Below are 19,109 nucleotides of genomic sequence, written 5' to 3' on the forward strand. Positions count from 1 at the left end.
TGATATGTTAGGTCATCGATTTTTTTGAAGCCTTTTCTAATATATTCATTCATGATTCTTAATTTTCTCATTTCATATGTTTTGATGTTTATTATTTACATTATCATTCATTGAAAACATTTTCCCACTTCTGTTTTGTTTTTTTGTTTGTTTGTTTTTTTTCGTTTTGATTTTGGTTTTCAACTCACACATTGATTTTTGAGCAGTCTGTTGCATTATTTCCCAAACGTAAGGATATTAGTTATCTTTGAGGGTAGAATCAGGTGACTGCCAAAGGGTCCCAGGGGCTCCTGGTGGTCTGTGTTGGGAGTCCAGGCTGTCTGATGGTCGTTAGGTGGTGTCCACTGCGGGCAGGCAGCTCCTGTGCCTTCCGGGGTCCGTGCAGTCTTCCTCCCTGGAGCGTGGGGTCTGGGTCCTTCCTGGGCTAGCGGACGGCGAGAGCAGCATACACGCTGGGCTCTTCTGGGGGCTCCCCTGACTGGGGGGCAGGGGTTGCAGTCTCCCGTCTGAAGGTCGAGTGGTTCAGCTGGGCATAGGTCACATCCTGGGGGGCTTCAGATGCGGCGGCCTGCGGTGGGGGAGAGGGAGGGAGGGTGTGTGGTTGGGGTGGGGGAAGCCTGGGGGCCCGGACAGAATGGGACCCACCTGACCGTCCCTCTGCTCGTCCTCTTCCGCTTGTCTGTCCTTCGTGTCCAGCAATCTCCCCGACAGGGAGGAAGGAGAGGTGGCCACCCCCCGCCTTAGTCTTGATCTTGAGTGGTTCACCTGGGCGTACGTCCCCTCCTGGGGGTCTGCATCCTGCCTGTTCTGCTGGAGGGAGAGAGTAGGACAGAAAGGGGACTTCCTGGATCCACTGTGATCTCCTTCCGTCAGCTTTCCACTGTGTTGGCAGAGTGATGCTTTAAAACCTTAGGTCAGGTTACTTTCCTGATGGAAACTCTGGGGACCTCCTAACACCTCGGAGCCTCTGGATTCTTTCTACGGTTCTGATTTCAGTATTAACACGTTATCTCCCTTGCACATTTGGCTCCAGCCGCACGGCCATCTTCCTGCAAAAGCACGTCCCTGCCTCAGGACCTTTGTACTCGCTGCCCCACCGACCATGCACTCTGTCACCTTCTCTTGCTTCACTTTCCTTATCGGGACCTTGCATTCTAGGATGCTACCTGCTTCTTTACATATAGTCTTCTCACCCACCAGGTGAGCTCCCTGCTGCACCTGCAGCACCTACAGGGAGCCGGGGGCATGCGCTCTCCTTGTGCACCACTTTTGGGTGAATGAAGGAAGGGGGGCCTGGGGACTTTCAGGTGATTCACTTATTCACAAATCCTCTTGAGACGTGGGGCTTCTCTGCAACGCCAGAAGGTCAGACAGAGGACGGGGAGCCAGGAAAGGGGACCCCGAAGGAGGGGCCATGAGGTCACAAGGAAGCAGGAGGGGTGGAGTCACAGCAGGACGACCCAGGAAGCCCGGAGGGAGAGGTCAGTGTGGGACGCTGCTGGAGCTGGGATGTGAGGACAGAGACGTGTCTATTGGACTGAGTTTGGCAACAAGAAGGTCTCTGGTGGCCTGGACAGGAGCAGGGGTCTCACCGGATGGTCCAGCTGCACCCCGTCCTCAGGCTGTGTGTCCTTCACGGCAGCATCTGCTGGGGCGGAAAAGGGTGTGTATCGCTTGGTGGGATCCCCTGAGATCCCTCAGGGCTGGAGCCCCCGCAGTGCATCCAGAAGGGGCCACTGAGACCCAGGGGTGAGGGGAAGTGTGGGGTTTCAGTGCGCACCCCCTGAGCCCACCCCTTCCCAGCCTTCCCCTCCCCCACACAGGTACCTCCAGAACCCTGTGTCCCCCACCCCGTCCTCTTCTGCTCACAGAGGGCCTGGTCCTGGGCGGCGGCGGCCGGGCAGGAGCTGGGGAGGAGGCGGGCGTGTTAGGGGGAGAATGAGGGGGAGCTGCGGGTGGGGCGGGCCTGGGGGGTCTTCGGGGCAGGAGTTACCTGCTCTGCAGGCCTGTGTCCTTGGGCTCTGGGTCTGCAGCCCCTGCGGGAGGGTGGAAATCAGCCTCGCCCTGGACTGGGGCAGATGACAGAGGCCCTGGGACTCTTATGACCCCCGCCCCTCACTCGGGATTCAGGAGGAAAGAAGGAGACCTGAACTCATACTTGCGTACATGTTTCAACACTTCATGAGATTGCAAAGGAGGAAAATACCTTAAATTATACATGTCAGCTGACAGTACATGTTTTCTTTCTAGATTTTTGAGTTTCAGACTCTGGACAATCTTTTTCTAAGCTGACCTTGCCCATCTCTTAGGTTTCCCTTTGGCTGGTGCCCTAAGCCCACCACCTCCAGGGGTCTGGGTCACCCTGTTCTCTACTCACCCGACTTCCTGCGTCTGCTCTGAACCTGGTGTCGGACGAGGAGGACGAGGGGCAGCAGGACGAAGGCCACCGAGACCCCGATCAGGACGTTCAGGTACCATTTGAGACCTGGGGCACCAGTGACGTCATGCATGAGCCCAAGATGCCATTTAATTGAGCGCCTACTGTGTGCAGGCTCGTGCTGGGGTCTGTGCATTCATCTCCTCTAACCCACCCCACCCATTTTACAGATGAGGAAACTGAGGCACAGAGAGGGAATTCACCAACCCCAGGTGACCCAGTCTGGAGGTGGCAGAGCTGGGATTGGAACCCAGAGCTGTGAGCTCCCTGAGCTGTCCTCCTGCCGCGCCCCGCCCAAGGTGGACACCAGCTTTGTGCTCTGGGGGCTTCTCATCTGCAGGGGGGCCTGTCCGAGGGTCTCATCTGGAGCCGAGGGTCCTTCCTTGTTACCCTCCCCTCCCCCATCACAGCAGGGACTGGGGGAGGGGCCGGCTATGTGCGGGGGACTCTTCATCTTTCCCTCCCCCTCCCCGTACAATGCCACGACCACTGCGGCACTGGGGACAGGCCCCCATACAGTCACATCCTCAGGGGCCTCCCTGTGAGGCCTGCTCTCCTGGGGGGTCAGAGCCAGAAGTCAGAACTGAAGGAAATCTAAGCTCCGGGCCACGATTCTCTGCCTTTACACTTGGAGAAACTGAGGCCCAGGCAGGGGAAGGGGGTCCAAGTCAGCGTCTCCTGAGGTGCGTGAACTAAGGCCATAACTGAGCCCTGCCCCCCTGGGCCCAACACCATGTCCCACAGACCCTCACTCACCCGTCTGTGGGCCTGGCTCCGTGGGGGGAAGGGCCCCAACTTCAGAGCCTCCTGGGGGTCAGGACAGGAGGTTAGGGTTGGTGGCTGCTTCTCCCCACGTCAGCCCACTGCTCCTCCCCCAGGATGGGCCCCGAGGGGTCATTCCCTCTCCATGACCCCCACCCTTCATCCACCAGCCTCAGAGCTCCTGGTGCCTGTGGTCACTCCAGCATCTCTACCTGACTCCCAGCCCCCTCTGGGACACAAGCTGTGCTGAGATTGGGTCAGGATTTAGAGCAGCTGAGGACCTCAAGGGACAGGCCTGGGGCCAGGTGTCCACATATTGGGCAGAGGCCCCAGTGGCTCACCAGCTCTTGAATTGGGCCCTGTGTGTGGGTGGTGGTGTCCCCAGAGGATCCTGGGAAAATGCCTGTAGTTGGGTGAGGGGCTGCGGCTTCCCTGGGATCCCCCCTCTGCTCACACTCTGGTGCTGTCTCTGCTCTGGGGCTGCCCTTGGCTTTTCCCCTCCTCCTATCTGAGAAGTCTGGTGACGGGACGTGAGAAGCAGCAGGGACGGGAGGGCCTGGTTTCCCTCCGTCCCTCTGCAGGCTGGACCCCCTCCGGATCACCCTCCCTTGACTCTTCTTTGGAGCCCCCCTCACTCCTATCCTAGAAAGGGGGTCACCTTCAGAGCGAACAACAGGGACACAGAGGGGACAGGGCTGGGGCCCCTCACCTGAGACCGCGAGCTCCAGGGGGGCACTGGCGTGTGACAGCAGGTAGGGGTTACTGCTGAGTGAGCTGTAGCACCTGTAGATCCCATTGTGGGCTGAGGTCACGGGACTCATGGAGAATTCGGCCTGGAAATGCCCACCTCGGTACTTTGATCTAAGACGCAGTGGGGGCTGGGCTGCCCCCTCCTTGGACAGAAGGGAAGTTTCCTTTGTGCTCCTTGACTGACATAGCAGGGTCACGTTCTCTCCTGAGGCCACCAGGGGGCCCGGCTGCACCGAGAGGGAGGGCGTGTCAGGGAACCACCCTAGAGAGAGGAAGGGGGGTGAGGGTCTGCCCGCCCCCTGGTTCTGAACTGCGACTCAGCAGGGCCTCCCTGAGGCCCCTCATCTCTGTCTGTCTCTGTTTTCTCCGAGTCTCTCCCTCTCCCTGCCCACCCCCGTCTCTCTCTGTCTCTCTCCCTCCCTCCCTGGGGACCCCTCACGCCTGGTCCCAGCATCACCAGCTGGCGCTGCCCCGGCAGGGCCTGTGCAGAGTCTGGGTCCCTGACTGACCCGCTGGCTCCTCACCTGCCACCAGGATGTCCAGGGGGTCACTGGGGGCCGACCACTCGGAGGAGAGGTGGTGTCCACCGTAGCATCTGTACCGGCCCGCGTGGGTGTTGGTCACCGGGCCCAGGGGGAAGTCGGCCTGAGAGAGCCCAGCCTGGGGCTGCCGGGCAGGGCGCTGGGAGAGGGCCTGTCTCCCCTCCTGGGACAGAGCGAATCTGTCATAGCCGACGTCAGAGCGACACTGGAGGGTCAGGCTCTGTCCAGAGGCCACGACAGGGCCCTGCGGGGTCAGGAGGGAGGGCTTCCCAGACACACCTGGGGGAAGACCAGCCCTGGGCTGTAGGAGCTGGTTCCTCCCATGAAGCCCCTTCTCCCATCCTGGTCCCCAGGCCTCATTGTCGCTTACACTCTGTGTCTCTGTCCTGTGCGCCCTGCTCCCCCCTCACCCCACCCTCTCATCTGGGACAATCCTGGGAGAAAAGCATCTAATAATCTGTCTCGTGCCTCAAGAAGTACGTGAGGCCAGGGTGGGACCTCCTCACCTGAGACCAGGAGCTCCAGGGGGTCACTGGGGGCCGACCACACCTGGGGGGTGTCCCTGTAAGAGCCGTGGCATCTGAACGTCCACCTGTGGCTGGGGGTCACGTGACCCACATGGAACAGGGCCTGGGTCTGCCCACGGGGGCCTCGCTGTGCATCCAGGGTCCAGGAGGACTTGGGTTCTCCTTCCTTAGTTAGAATGAACCTGTCCAGTCCCTCCCATGAGCCACACTGGAGGGTCACGTTCCCTCCCGAGGTGACCACAGGGCTCGGCAGGGCTGAGAGGGTGGGTTTCCTGTGGGCCTCTAGGAGAGAAGGAGGGAGCTTCTGAAATGGGGCTCACACCCCCCTCTCCTCCCCCAGGGCTGGGCTGTGAGAGGGACACACCCCTGAGAGCAGACCCCCTTCCTGAGGGCAGAGCCGGATGCTGGGACCACCGAGTGTCCTCTCACCTGTCACCACCAGCTCCAGGGGGTCACTGCTCTCTGACCAGTCAGTGGGGCTGCGATAGTAACAGTGATATCTCCCTGCGTAGTCCTGTGTCATATGTGGGATGGAGAACTTGCCCTTGTTCCCGGGCGCCAGTGAGGGCCGTCTGTCCCAGGGAGGTGAGCTTCCCTCTTTATCCAAACGGAACACCCGGGCCCCCCGGGTCCCCTGACACCAGATGGTCACGGGGCTCCCCCAGGGGATCACAGAGCCTGGCTCAGCCCAGATGGTGGGTTTGGGGAGGGTGCCTGGAAGGACATCAGAGGCTGCGTCACAAGATATCCTCACCCCCAGGTCCCCAGTTCTCAGCCCCCACCTCCCAGACTCCCCCTCCTTCAGCCCAGAACTGCTGTTCCCCACCCCACTGCCTGGGGGTGGCCCATTGTCCCCATGAGCAGGAGGGACGTGGGACACCTGGGGACAGACTCACCTGCCTGCACCTGGGTCCTCGGGCTCACACTCAGCCCTGGAAGAGAGACCCCTGTGAGAGGTTCGCCCTGAATCCTGAGCAGCGCCTCTCCTACCCGTGAGCCTCCTGAGTCCTGGGGTCTCCTGACAGAGCAGCCTGGCTGTGGGGAGGGGTCCGTCCCTGGCTGGGGCTTCCCCTCCCCCTCCTCCATCTCACCGAGGCAGAGCAGGGCCGTGAGGCTGGGGGTCATGGCGTCTCGTCCCTGTGGTCCAGGCGGTGCAGATGGAGGAGACCACGGTGCCCTCAGGACGGAGTCCCGAGGGTGTGTCCACTGGGAGGCTAGTCCTCCCCTTCACGGGGCTGTCACGTCAGCAGCCCCAGAGGAAGGGGAACTGCCCCTCCCCAGGAGCCTGGCTCTCATTCCCATGACAGACCCGGTGTCTTCCTGAGACGCCCCTTCCAGGTGAGCGTGACCTGAGCACGTCTTTCCCTCTCAGAGCCTCCCCGTTTTATCTCCTTCGTCCTTAGCCGGTCCATCCGCAGGTCCCTGTCGGGTCCTCTCCATGGACAGGGATCACCCAGGCCCTGGCGATGCTTCAGGGAGGTTGCAGGTTCCTGCTGCACCGCAGAGCTCAGATCAGCAGAGACACTCGTTTAACATCAGCCTACAGCTCCATGGAGGTCAGTGTGGCAATGAGCACAGAGGAGAAGTTCGGGGAAATAAGGAAGGATACATGCCTGCTCCCCTGGCCCCAGAATGTGGGTTTGCTTTCTGTCTCAGCCCCCTTCAGGGACTTCTCCCTTTTTCTTGAAACAGCGTCCACCCCACCTCCCTGGGAATAAGCCCCTGAGTCGTTCCTGCCTGCTCGGTGGCCCTTGATCCTTGGACAGGGCTCTCCTCCCCGTCCTGTCGTCCTGCCTGGAAGCTGAGGGGACCTTGATTTGAGTTAGAGGTCTCCCTTTGAAGGAAAACGTCTCTATTTAAATCTGTCCCCACTGCTCTTGTAACCGTGAGGGCAGTGCCCTTTCTGAGCCTGAGTTTCCTCCTCTGCATGTTGTCGCGAGCCCCACTCCTCAGCGTGGCTGTGAGCTCAATGGTGTCAGGTTCATTGCAGGATCACCACTGTTAATTTCCAGAGCAGGTGACAACAGCAGTGGGTGGGACATGAGAGGATCCTGGGCTCAGACTCCACGGCAAAGTGGGTGATTGTGGTGCCCACCTAAGAGCCCTCCTCTGCTCCTAACACTGAGAAATGCTATTTTGAATATTTCTGAAACACGTACCCACAGACACATGCAGAAAAAGAGAAAGAAAGTTCCCCAAATGGAGAGGGAAGCAGACCAAAGAAGAGGGAACTAGGCTGAGTGGCCCCCGCTGACCGGGATCATCAAGGGGGTCATAGGGAGGAGGTTCCCACCTGTGTGGACAGAGAGAGGGACCCAGGTCCTCACAGGCAGGGAGGGGTCAGGGCTCCAGGTGGAGGTTGAAGCTGCGGCCCCACTTCCCCGCCTTTCTGGACGGGCACTGGGATAGCTCTGCTCACTGCCCCAAGCCCGTGGTCAGCATTGAGCCACCTCCCCTGTGTGGCATGAAACAGACTCAGTCCACGATTGTCAGCCCTGGGCGTCCACCCTCGTGAGAGTGTGAGGGTCCCATTGCAACATCCCTGAGGCCACAGCTGTGAGCAGATGCTAAGTCTGAGACGGTGGGCAGCACGGGGCAGAGCAGCTGCAGCAGTCTCCCCTGGTCAGCCTGACTCCCAGGACAGCCCCGGGAGAAGCCTTCTAGGAGAGACCGGGGGTGTGAGGGCAGAGCCTTTAACAGGAATGGACATCACAGTGACCCTAGTAATGATGACAGTGCTACGGACAGCCGTCTGCTGACGAATGGGGGTGTCCTAGGCAAGGAAACAGAATCAGTAGGAAGCCAATAAAGAGGTGAAAAAAATGTAGATCATACTTGATGTGAATATCTTGATTGTATCACAACACAATTAGTGACTTTGCTGAAATAAAAATATGCAAAAAAAGAATCAGTAGGGAAATATGACAGTCGATTTAAATTAAGCGTGTTTAAGTATCTGAAAAATAAAGGGAGGCAACCATATGGATTATTTTATAGAAGAAAGGGCAGGTATTAAGAGTTAGAAAAGGTAGAGATGACAAATCCAGTAGGATGAACACATTAAAAAACGTCACCCCATCAAGGACAAGACAGCTGAGGGACCAGTTATGGAATTGAATACAATATCGAGGAAATGTTCCACAATGAAGCTTAGAGAGACCAGAAATGGAAATTCAAGATACTTGGGGAATAGAATGAGGAGGGCCCACGTCATATCTATTGTAAGTGTCAGAAGGAAAGGTCGTGACGTATAACAACGGCCAAAGAAATGAAGAATTGAACATTTTTCAGAGATGAGGACAGGCCAGCTAAGTGCTCGGACGCCTGTATTTAAAAGTGACATCTGTGTCTTGACCCTTCATGGTAAATTAAGAAAATGAAGGTTAAATTAAAAAAAAAAAAGTATCTCAGAGTGAATTGTACGCTTCGAAACGGTTAATTCTATTTTGTGAAAATTTCAACTGAAAAAAATCAAGGACGACTGTCCTGAGGCCCTACAAATGTCCTGAAACTACTTCCTGTAGAAAATGCAAATTACCATTAAGAGAATGACAAGCTCGTTGGGACCAGACTACCCCGTACCCAAAGGCGATGGCAGAAGATACTGGAGAAATACCTTCAGGGAATTAATTGGGAAGAATTTTACACTGAGCCAAATTATTTTTAAGGGACAAAAGTGAAAGGCTCATCAGAGGGTGAATCCCTAACTGCGAGGAGGTTCCAGCCACCACATGTGACCTGCGGGAGCTGTGTCCATTCCGCTCAGCCCACCACGTCAGGCTGCGTCTTCCTGAGAGAGAAGGAGGGTTCTGGTGGGGATGGAGCCCTTTCCCATCACCTGTATGTTCCTCTCCCAGTAACTGAGTCACACACTTAGATTGAAATAAGAAATGTTTTCAAGTAACTTGATAAAGAGAGAATGAGAGTGAAAGAAGGCATTTCCAGAGACGCAAGTTCTTAGATATTTTACTATTTTCACACTCAGTGAAAGGAATACTAAGAGATGTAATGGAGAAAGTGAGATGTCATATGAGAAAAAAATGGTATGAAAAGCACTGAAAAATTAACTAACACAACTAGTACACGCACCCACAGATGCACCCACACGTGTGCACACAGGCACACAGATGTGCACACGCACATGCACGTATATAGAGTACCCAGATTTCAGGTGAAGTATAATGAGAACATTGTCTTCTCTCATGGAGGAGCAGAATGCATAGCTGTTTAGAAATAAAAATGTAAATACATATGTTAACATGGGAGTAACAGCCTAAAATTAGAGATGGAATAACTACCAATGTGCTTGGTGTAATTAAATGAAAGAAAACATTTTCAGCCTTATTGAGATATAAGTAACAAAAATTGTGTATATTTAAGATGTACAACTTAATGTTTTTATTTTTTAAAAAAGCATTTATTTATTTATTTACTCGGCTGTGTTGGGTCTTAGTTGTGGCACGCAGGATCTTCGCTGTGGCAGGCGGGATCTTTCGTTGCGTGCGCAGGCTCCAGAGTGCATGGGCTCAGTAGTTGCAGCTTGTGGGCTTAGTTGCCCCGTGGCATGTGGGATCTTAGTTCCCTGACCAGGCATCCAACCTGCGTCCCAAGCAGTGGAAGGTGGATTCTTAACCACCGGACTGCCAGGGAAGTCCCACTTGATGTTTTTATATACACTTACCTTGTGATATAATCACCACAATTAAGCTAATTAACATATCCATGACCTCACATACTGAACATTTGTGTGTGTGTGCGCGCGCGTGCGTATCTCACATTTTCTTTATCTCTTCATCTTTCGACAGGCATTGAGGTTGTATCCATATCCTGGCTAATGTGAATAATGCTGCAGTGAACATAGGAGTGCAGATATGTCTCCGAGATCGTGGTTTCATCTGCTTTGGCTATATACCCGGAAGTGGAATTGCTGGATCCTATGGTAGGTAGTTCTAGTTTTAATGTTTTGAGGAAACTCCGTACTGTTTTCCACAGTGGCTGCACCGATTTGTGTTCCCAGCAACAATGCATAGCGTTCTCTTTTCTCCACAACTTTGCCAACACTCGTTATCGTTTTTTTTAATTAACTTATTTATTTATCTTTGGCTGCGCTGGGTCTTCGTTGCTGTGCGTGGGCTTTCTCTAGTTGCGGTGAGCGGGGGCTACTCTTCCTTGTGGTGCGCGGGCTCCTCATTGCGGTGGCTTCTCTTGTTGTGGAGCAAAGGCTCTAGGCCCGCGGGCTTCAGTAGTTGTGGCTTGTGGGCTCTAGAGCGCAGGCTCAGTAGTTGTGGCACACAGGCTTACTTGCTCCGTGGCACGTGGGATCTTCCCCGACCAGGGCTCGAACCCATGTCCCCTGCGTTGGCAGGTGGATTCCTAACCACTGTGCCACCAGGGAAGCCCAACGCTTGTTATCTTTTGTCTGTTTCATAATAGCCGTTGTAACAGGTGTGGGGTGATCTCTCACTGCGGTTCGATCTGTATTTCCCTGAGGGTCGTGATGCTGAGCACCTCTTCATGTACTGTTTGGCCATTGGAATGTTTTCCTTTGAGAAATGCCTATTCAGGTCCTTTACCTGTTTTTTAAATTGGGTTGTTACTACTTTGCGTTGAGTTGTGTGAGCTCCTTGTATATTCTGACAAGTAGCTCCTTATCAGATACATGGTTTGCAAATATCTTCTCCCATTCTGTATGTTGCCGTTTCACTCTGTTGTCTGTTTCCTTTGCTGTGTAGAAGCTTTTAATATGATGCAATCCCCTTGTCTATTTTTGTCTTTGTTGCCTGTGCTTTTGGTGTCATATCCAAAAAACCATCGTCTAAACTCACGTCAAGAAGCTCTTCCCCTATGCTTTCTTCTTGTAGTTTTATGGTTTCAGTCCTTATGGTTAAGTCTCTGGTCCATTTTGACTTGATTTTATATATGGTGTGAGCCGAGGGTCCAGTTTCATTCTTCTGCATGTGGGCGTCTAGTTTTCCCAGCATCATTTATTGAAAGTACTATCCTTTCCCAATTGTGTGTTCTTGGCACCCTTGTGGAAGATAGCTCACGGAGCTTCTTTGAGACAGTTAGTTTGAACAGTTAGGCGTCTGATAGACCTGCATCTGTTACGGTTTATGTCTTGCCTGCGGCAGTGTCACATTCCCTGATTCTTCGTGTGTCTTACAGCTTTGCTTTGGTGTGTGTGTGTTGGAAGAAACAGCCGCCTCTTCCAGTCTTTATGGTCGGAGTTTGCAGACCAGCCCAGTCAGAGATTCTGGAGCCTCTCAGACGTGTTCTGTGGACGTGCAGCTCCACGTCCCTCCCTCCTGGGGAAAGGATTCCTAGTTGTGTGCCTTCACCGTGTCCCTGCTTCCCCTGGAGGAGTGCAGGGGATGGCGGGGGCTGGGGGCGGGCTCCATTTTCCTCCTCCTGAGGGAGAAGTCTCAGGATCGGTCCTCCTGTCCATCCTGCCAGGCTCTGCCGGCTACTACAGCGCCTGTCCCTCTCTTCCTCTTTTGCTGCCCCCACATGGGCCTGTGGCCTCGGGCTCTGAGTGAGATGAGAGGCCAGGAGGTCTGTGAGGCAGTGCCCGGAGCCTGGGGATGTGGGTGCAGCTTGACTCCCTCTGGCCTGGGCCGAACGGAGGAGGCTCTCAGCGCTGCTTCCCACTAGCTATCTGTTTTACATTTGGTAGTGTGTATATGTCAATGCCAGATTCTATTTCAGTCGTAGTGATCAGTCTATTCAAAGTTAACTATTTCTCCTCGATTCAGTTTTGGTGGGCTGTATGTTCCTACAACGTGTCCATTTCTTCTAGGTTGTCCAGTTTGTTAGCAAAGAGTTGTTTATAGTATTCTCATGATTCTTTGTATTTCTCTGGTATCAATTGTTATTTTTCCTCTTTAAATTCTTATTTTGTTTAGTTGGGTCCCACATTGTCTGCTTTTGAATTTGATGTAATGAAGTACACTCTTATAGTTTTTCTTTACTTACTGACCATCAGGCTTGAAAATTGATCTGTATTATTGTAGCCGTTTACCTTTGTGTATTTTTCTGTCATATAAAATTCGGTTGCATATGTATAACAGTCCATTCATTTTTGGTGAGATCTGTTTCTATGATTTTGTCTAATATGAACGACCCCTCTGTCACAGTTCTCCTGAATGTATACTCATGGTTATGTCCACCTTTTCCCTAAGTTATGTAACTGTGGGTCAGAGCTGTGTGTCTCTCCTTTTAACCGATAATTGTTATTTACTCCCCAAATTGACTGAGGCAGTTAGTACACCTACCAGTAATGTACTGGGACTTAAAGTGCTCAGTGTTTTCTCCCACAACTGATATTTCCATTGTTTTCTCTTTTGCCTCTCATGGGGACGGACTAGGATGCAAAGGCCTAGGACTAGGATAATTTCATGGAAACCCGGCATAAAGCTGAGTGGAAACGATCTACTCGCGATGCTTTATATAAAGGACACGTCTGTGTGTATCGGGGTCATCACTGAGCTGTGCCCCAGCTGGGTCAGCCTCAGTTCTTTGGGAAAGACAATTCTACTCATTACTTCCCCCTCTGCCTCAGCGCATTCATACGTGTACCATGAGGTTGGCCACAAAGAGAGTTTTTTTTTTTTTTGCGGTATGCAGGCCTCACTGTTGCGGCCTCTCCCGTTGCGGAGCACAGGCTCCGGACGCGCAGGCTCAGTGGCCATGGCTCATGAGGCCAGCCGCTCCGCGGCATGTGGGATCCTCCCGGACCGGGGCACGAACCCGTGTCCCCTGCATTGGCAGGCGGACTCCCAACCACTGCACCACCAGGGAAGCCCGAAGAGAGGATTTACACTGAAGAAAGAGACAAATGCCACACATCTGGGCTTTTTACAAAATGATAAATTCCTAAGCCCGTTTACCAGCACAGCAGCTGGCTGTCACTTCAAACGCCACGGTGTTCCTTCACACTAATGGTGTTTCTGGAGAAACTATACCAGGTGTCATCTGACGAGGAGAGAAGGGCTTGAGGGGTCCAGAGAGAGTTTTAGGGAAGAGTTTTGGATTTATCTGTTTGAAACAGGACCCCAAGTTCACCCATTTAGACAGTTACTTAAACGACATTCTGTTTCTGACTGAAGGGATGGAGGTCAATAGCACACAGCAGCCATGTGGAAATTAAAAAAACCCAAATATGTTACATGAAAGTGGGCCAGAGCATGAAGGTGTGTAAGGTGTGGACACAGACCTGCCATGTGGGATGTGCCTCACGTCACAGGGGTGAGAGGGGACGGGGCAGTCAGGGAGAGTCATCACTGGTGGGGAGGGAAGGCACCATGGTTATCCGAGGCCCAGTCCTCCACAGGGACTCCCGGGCCTTCTCCTGCACCCACACCATGTCTCTCCCTCCCTGGTCAGACAGTTCACACAACACGTGCTGCAGATTCTCTTCCAGAACCTCCTGGGCACATAAGGTCGTGACAGGGCTCCACCACTCGGGACGGTGCACGGTTCCCTCTTGTGTTCAGCTCCTGGCTGCATCTTGGTGTCCTCCGTGGCCGTGTTGAGCCTGAAAGAGCAGAATCCCGAGGCCCAGCAGGACTGAGCCGGCCATGCCCATCCGGATGAGGTTCTCCACTGTGTAGTCTTGCGGGTGTGAGGGTAGGGATTCTGAACAAGAGATCACACGGTCAGAGCAGATCCCAGTCACCCTAGACTCCAGGATGTCCACCCAGGGAACCTGCCTCTCCTTGACAGGACATGACCCTCGGAGCCCAGCCCCATATCTGAGTGATTTCATCACCCGTGGGATCTGACTTGTTTTGTGGCGGGTGGATGGTGTCAGCTGCTCATGAGAATCGTAAAGTGAGGGTGTGAGTGAGGAGTTGGGGAGACACGAGCCCTTCTCCTGGGTTCTGTGTCCTCAATGCCTCCAATTCTCATATTACAGCTTCTACACAGTTCCTTAATGAACCCTTCCTCTAATATGCCAGGTTCCCTCTGCTCTCCTCATTGGATTCTCTCAGCCGCCATGTGTTCTTTGAATTCAGAACCACTTTGGAATCACTTTGGAACAGAGTTGGCTGTGCCCCCGGCGCTCAGGATCAGTGAGAAAAGTGGTCTCTTAAGACAGAAATAATTGAGTGCTGTGTGTTCTGTGTTCAGTCTGAGATTGGACCCTATAATCTTATTCTCCTACTTCTGGGAGTTCCCACTGGTTCAACAGCTGAGGACCCAGGATCCAGTGATGAGACTTTGGCGTCAGGGGCCATTGAATGTCCTCCTCTCTAGGCCCACTGTGTCCCCTCATTCATTACTACCTCAGACATTTCTGGGGACAGAGCCCTGAGCTGACTGAGTCAGAGGGGACAGGGCTGGGGCCCCTCACCTGAGACCGCGAGCTCCAGGGGGGCACTGGCGTGTGACAGCAGGTAGGGGTCACTGTTGAGTGAGCTGTAGCACCTGTAGGTCCCATTGTGGGCTGAGGTCACGGGACTCATGGAGAATTCGGCCTGGAAATGCCCACCTCGGTACTTTGATCTAAGACGCAGTGGGGGCCAGGCTGCCCCCTCCTTGGACAGAAGGAAAGTTTCCTTTGTGCTCCTTGACTGACACAGCAGGGTCACGTTCTCTCCTGAGGCCACCACGGGGCCCGGCTGCACCGAGAGGGAGGGCGTGTCAAGGAACCACCCTAGAGAGAGGAAGGGGGGTGAGGGGCTGCCCGCCCCCTGGTTCTGAACTGTGACTCAGCAGGGCCTCCCTGCGGCCCCTCATCTCTGTCTGTCTCTGTTTTCTCCGAGTCTCTCCCTCTCCCTGCCCACCCCAGTCTCTGTCTGTCTCCCTCCCTCCCTCCCTCCCTGGGGACCCCTCACGCCTGGTCCCAGCATCACCAGCTGGGGCTCCCCCGGCAGGGCCTGTGCAGAGTCTGGGTCCCTGACTGACCCGCTGGCTCCTCACCTGCCACCAGGATGTCCAGGGGGTCACTGGGGGCCGACCACTCGGAGGAGAGGTTGTGTCCACCGTAGCATCTGTACCGGCCCGCGTGGGTGTTGGTCACCGGGCCCAGGGGGAAGTCGGCCTGAGAGAGCCCAGCATGGGGCTGCCGGCCAGGGCGCTGGGGGAGGGCCTGTCTCCCCTCCTGGGACAGAGCGAATCTGTCATAGCCGACGTCAGAGAGACACTGGAGGGTCAGGCTCTGTCCAGAGGCCACGACAGGGCCCTGCGGGGTCAGGAGGGAGGGCTTCCCAGACACACCTGGGGGAAGACCAGCCCTGGGCTGTAGGAGCTGGTTCCTCCCATGAAGCCCCTTCTCCCATCCTGGTCCCCAGGCCTCATTGTCGCTTACACTCTGTGTCTCTGTCCTGTGCGCCCTGCTCCCCCCTCACCCCACCCTCTCATCTGGGACAATCCTGGGAGAAAAGCATCTAATAATCTGTCTCGTGCCTCAAGAAGTACGTGAGGCCAGGGTGGGACCTCCTCACCTGGGACCAGGAGCTCCAAGGGGTCACTGGGGGCCGACCACACCTGGGGGGTGTCCCTGTAAAAGCCGTGGCATCTGAACGTCCACCTGTGGCTGGGGGTCACGCGACCCACATGGAACAGGGCCTGGGTCTGCCCACGGGGGCCTCGCTGTGCATCCAGGGTCCAGGAGGACTTGGGTTCTCCTTCCTTAGTCAGAATGAACCCGTCCACTCCCTCCCATGAGCCACACTGGAGGGTCACGGTCCCTCCCGAGGTCACCACAGGGCTCGGCAGGGCTGAGAGGGTGGGTTTGCTGTGGGCCCCTAGGAAAGAAGGGGGGAGCTTGTCAAATGGGGCTCACACCCCCCTTCCCTCCTCCAGGGCTGGGCTGTGAGAGGGACACACCCCTAAGAGCAGACCCCCTTCCTGAGGGCATAGCCCGATGCTGGGACCCCCGAGTGTCCTCTCACCTGTCACCACCAGCTCCAGGGGGTCACTGCTCTCTGACCTGTCAGTGAGGCTGAGGTAGTAACAGTGATATCTCCCTGCGTAGTCCTGTGTCATGTGTGGGATGGAGAAGTTGCCCTTGTCCCCGGGCGCCAGTGAGGGCTGTCTGTCCCAGGAAGGTGAGCTTCCCTCTTTATCCAAACGGAACACCCGGGCCCCCCGGGTCCCCTGACACCAGATGGTCACGGGGCTCCCCCAGGGGATCACAGAGCCTGGCTCAGCCCAGATGGTGGGTTTGGGGAGGGTGCCTGGAAGGACATCAGAGGCTGGGTCACAAGACATCCTCACCCCCAGGTCCCCGGCTCTCAGCCCCCAACCTCCCGGACTCCCCCTCCTTCAGCTCAGAACTGCTGTTCCCCACCCCATTGCCTGGGGGTGGCCCCTTGTCCCCATGATCAGTAGGGAGGTGGGACACCTGGGGACAGACTCACCTGCCTGCACCTGGGTCCTCGGGCTCACACTCAGCGCTGGAAGAGAGACCCCTGTGAGAGCTTTGCCCTGAATCCTGAGCAGCGCCTCTCCTACCCGTGAGCCTCCTGAGTCCTGGGGTCTCCTGACAGAGCAGCCTGGCTGTGGGGATGGGTCCGTCCCTGTCTGGGGCTTCCCCTCCCCCTCCTCCATCTCACCAAGGCAGAGCAGGGCCGTGAGGCTGGGGGTCATGGCGTCTCGTCCCTGTGGTCCAGGCGGTGCAGATGGAGGAGACCACGGTGCCCTCAGGACGGAGACCCGAGGGTGTGTCCACTGGGAGGCTAGTCCTCCCCTTCACGGGGCTGTCACGTCAGCAGCCCCACAGGAAGGGGAACTGCCCCTCCCCAGGAGCCTGGCTCTCATTCCCATGACAGACCCGGTGTCTTCCTGAGACGCCCCTTCCAGGTGAGCGTGACCTGAGCACGTCTTTCCCTCTCAGAGCCTCCCCGTTTTATCTTCTTCGTCCTTAGCCGGTCCATCCGCAGGTCCCTGTCGGGTCCTCTCCATGGACAGGGGTCACCCAGGCCCTGGCGATGCTTCAGGGAGGTTGCAGGTTCCTGCTGCACCGCAGAGCTCAGATCAGCAGAGACACTCGTTTAACATCAGCCTACAGCTCCATGGAGGTCAGTGTGGCAATGAGCACAGAGGAGAAGTTCGGGGAAATAAGGAAGGATACATGCCTGCTCCCCTGGCCCCAGAGTGTGGGTTTGCTTTCTGTCTCAGCCCCCTTCAGGGACTTCTCCCTTTTTCTTAAAACAGCGTCCACCCCACCTCCCTGGGAACAAGCCCCTGAGTCGTTCCTGCCTGCTCGGTGGCCCTTGATCCTGGGACAGGGCTCTCCTCCCCATCCTGTCGTCCTGCCTGGAAGCTGAGGGGCCCTTGATTTGAGTTAGAGGTCTCCCTTTGAAGGAAAACGTCTCTATTTAAATCTGTCCCCACTGCTCTTGTAACCGTGAGGGCAGTGCCCTTTCAGAGCCTGAGTTTCCTCCTCTGCATGTTGTCGCGAGCCCCACTCCTCAGCGTGGCTGTGAGCTCAATGGTGTCAGGTTCATTGCAGGATCACCACTGTTAATTTCCAGAGCAGGTGACAACAGCAGTGGGTGGGACATGAGAGGATCCTGGGCTCAGACTCCCCGGCAAAGTGGGTGATTGTGGTGCCCACCTAAGAGCCCTCCTCTGCTCCTAACACTGAGAAATGCTATTTTGAATATTTCTGAAACACGTACCCACAGACACATGCAGAAAAAGAGAAAGAAAGTTCCCCAAATGGAGAGGGAACCAGACCAAAGAAGAGGGAACTAGGCTGAGTGGCCCCCGCTGACCGGGATCATCAAGGGGGTCATAGGGAGGAGGTTCCCACCTGTGTGGACAGAGAGAGGGACCCAGGTCCTCACAGGCAGGGAGGGGTCAGGGCTCCAGGTGGAGGTTGAAGCTGCGGCCCCACTTCCCCGCCTTTCTGGACGGGCACTGGGATAGCTCTGCTCACTGCCCCAAGCCCGTGGTCAGCATTGAGCCACCTCCCTTGTGTGGCATGAAACAGACTCAGTCCACGATTGTCAGCCCTGGGCATCCACCCTCGTGAGAGTGTGAGGGTCCCATTGCAACATCCCTGAGGCCACAGCTGTGAGCAGATGCTAAGTCTGAGACGGTGGGCAGCACGGGGTAGAGCAGCTGCAGCAGTCGCCCCTGGTCAGCCTGACTCCCAGGACAGCCCCGGGAGAAGCCTTCTAGGAGAGACCAGGGGTGTGAGGGCAGAGCCTTTAACAGGAATGGACATCACAGTGACCCTAGTAATGATGACAGTGCTACGGACAGCCGTCTGCTGACGAATGGGGGTGTCCTAGGCAAGGAAACAGAATCAGTAGGAAACCAATAAAGAGGTGAAAAAAATGTAGATCATACTTGATGTGAATATCTTGATTGTATCACAACACAATTAGTGGCTTTGCTGAAATAAAAATATGCAAAAAAAGAATCAGTAGGGAAATATGACAGTCGATTTAAATTAAGCGTGTTTAAGTATCTGAAAAATAAAGGGAGGCAACCATATGGATTATTTTATAGAAGAAAGGGCAGTTATTAAGAGTTAGAAAAGGTAGAGAGGACAAATCCAGTAGGATGAACACATTAAAAAACGTCACCCCATCAAGGACAAGACAGCTGAGGGACCAGTTATGGAATTGAAAACAATATCGAGGAAATGTTCCACAATGAAGCTTAGAGAGACCAGAAATGGAAATTCAAGATACTTGGGGAATAGAATGAGGAGGGCCCACGTCATATCTATTGTAAGTGTCAGAAGGAAAGGTCGTGACGTATAACAACGGCCAAAGAAATGAAGAATTGAACATTTTTCAGAGATGAGGACAGGGCAACTAAGTGCTAGGACGCCTGTATTTAAAAGTGACATCTGTATCTTGACCCTTCATGGTAAATTAAGAAAATGAAGGTTAAATTAAAAAAAAAAAGTATCTCAGAGTGAATTGTACGCTTCGAAACGGTTAATTCTATTTTGTGAACATTTCAACTGAAAAAAATCAAGGACGACTGTCCTGAGGCCCTACAAATGTCCTGAAACTACTTCCTGTAGAAAATGCAAATGACCATTAAGAGAATGACAAGCTCATTGGGACCAGACTACCCCGTACCCAAAGGCGATGCCAGAAGATACTGGAGAAATACCTTCAGGGA

At 54.7% G+C, this 19,109-nt stretch overlaps 2 protein-coding genes across 2 annotated transcripts in view; one reads left to right on the forward strand and one right to left on the reverse strand.

Annotated features, from left to right (window-relative positions):
* LOC132416835 (NACHT, LRR and PYD domains-containing protein 2) overlaps positions 1-19,109 on the forward strand; it is a 1,001,898-nt gene that overhangs the window by 194,446 nt on the left and 788,343 nt on the right.
* Positions 425-16,610, reverse strand: LOC132416966 (leukocyte immunoglobulin-like receptor subfamily B member 3). Its single transcript, XM_060000595.1, is given in 22 exon segments — positions 425-568; positions 646-810; positions 1,593-1,645; positions 1,870-1,907; positions 1,994-2,036; positions 2,378-2,485; positions 3,194-3,244; positions 3,909-4,211; positions 4,474-4,770; positions 4,998-5,300; positions 5,448-5,732; positions 5,915-5,950; positions 6,110-6,243; positions 13,452-13,539; positions 13,542-13,643; positions 13,783-13,830; positions 14,371-14,673; positions 14,940-15,236; positions 15,464-15,766; positions 15,914-16,198; positions 16,382-16,417; positions 16,577-16,610. Coding segments are annotated over 22 exon segments (3,456 nt in total).

This window comes from Delphinus delphis, chromosome 20 (assembly GCF_949987515.2).
Source record: "Delphinus delphis chromosome 20, mDelDel1.2, whole genome shotgun sequence".
Lineage (NCBI taxonomy): Eukaryota > Metazoa > Chordata > Mammalia > Artiodactyla > Delphinidae > Delphinus > Delphinus delphis.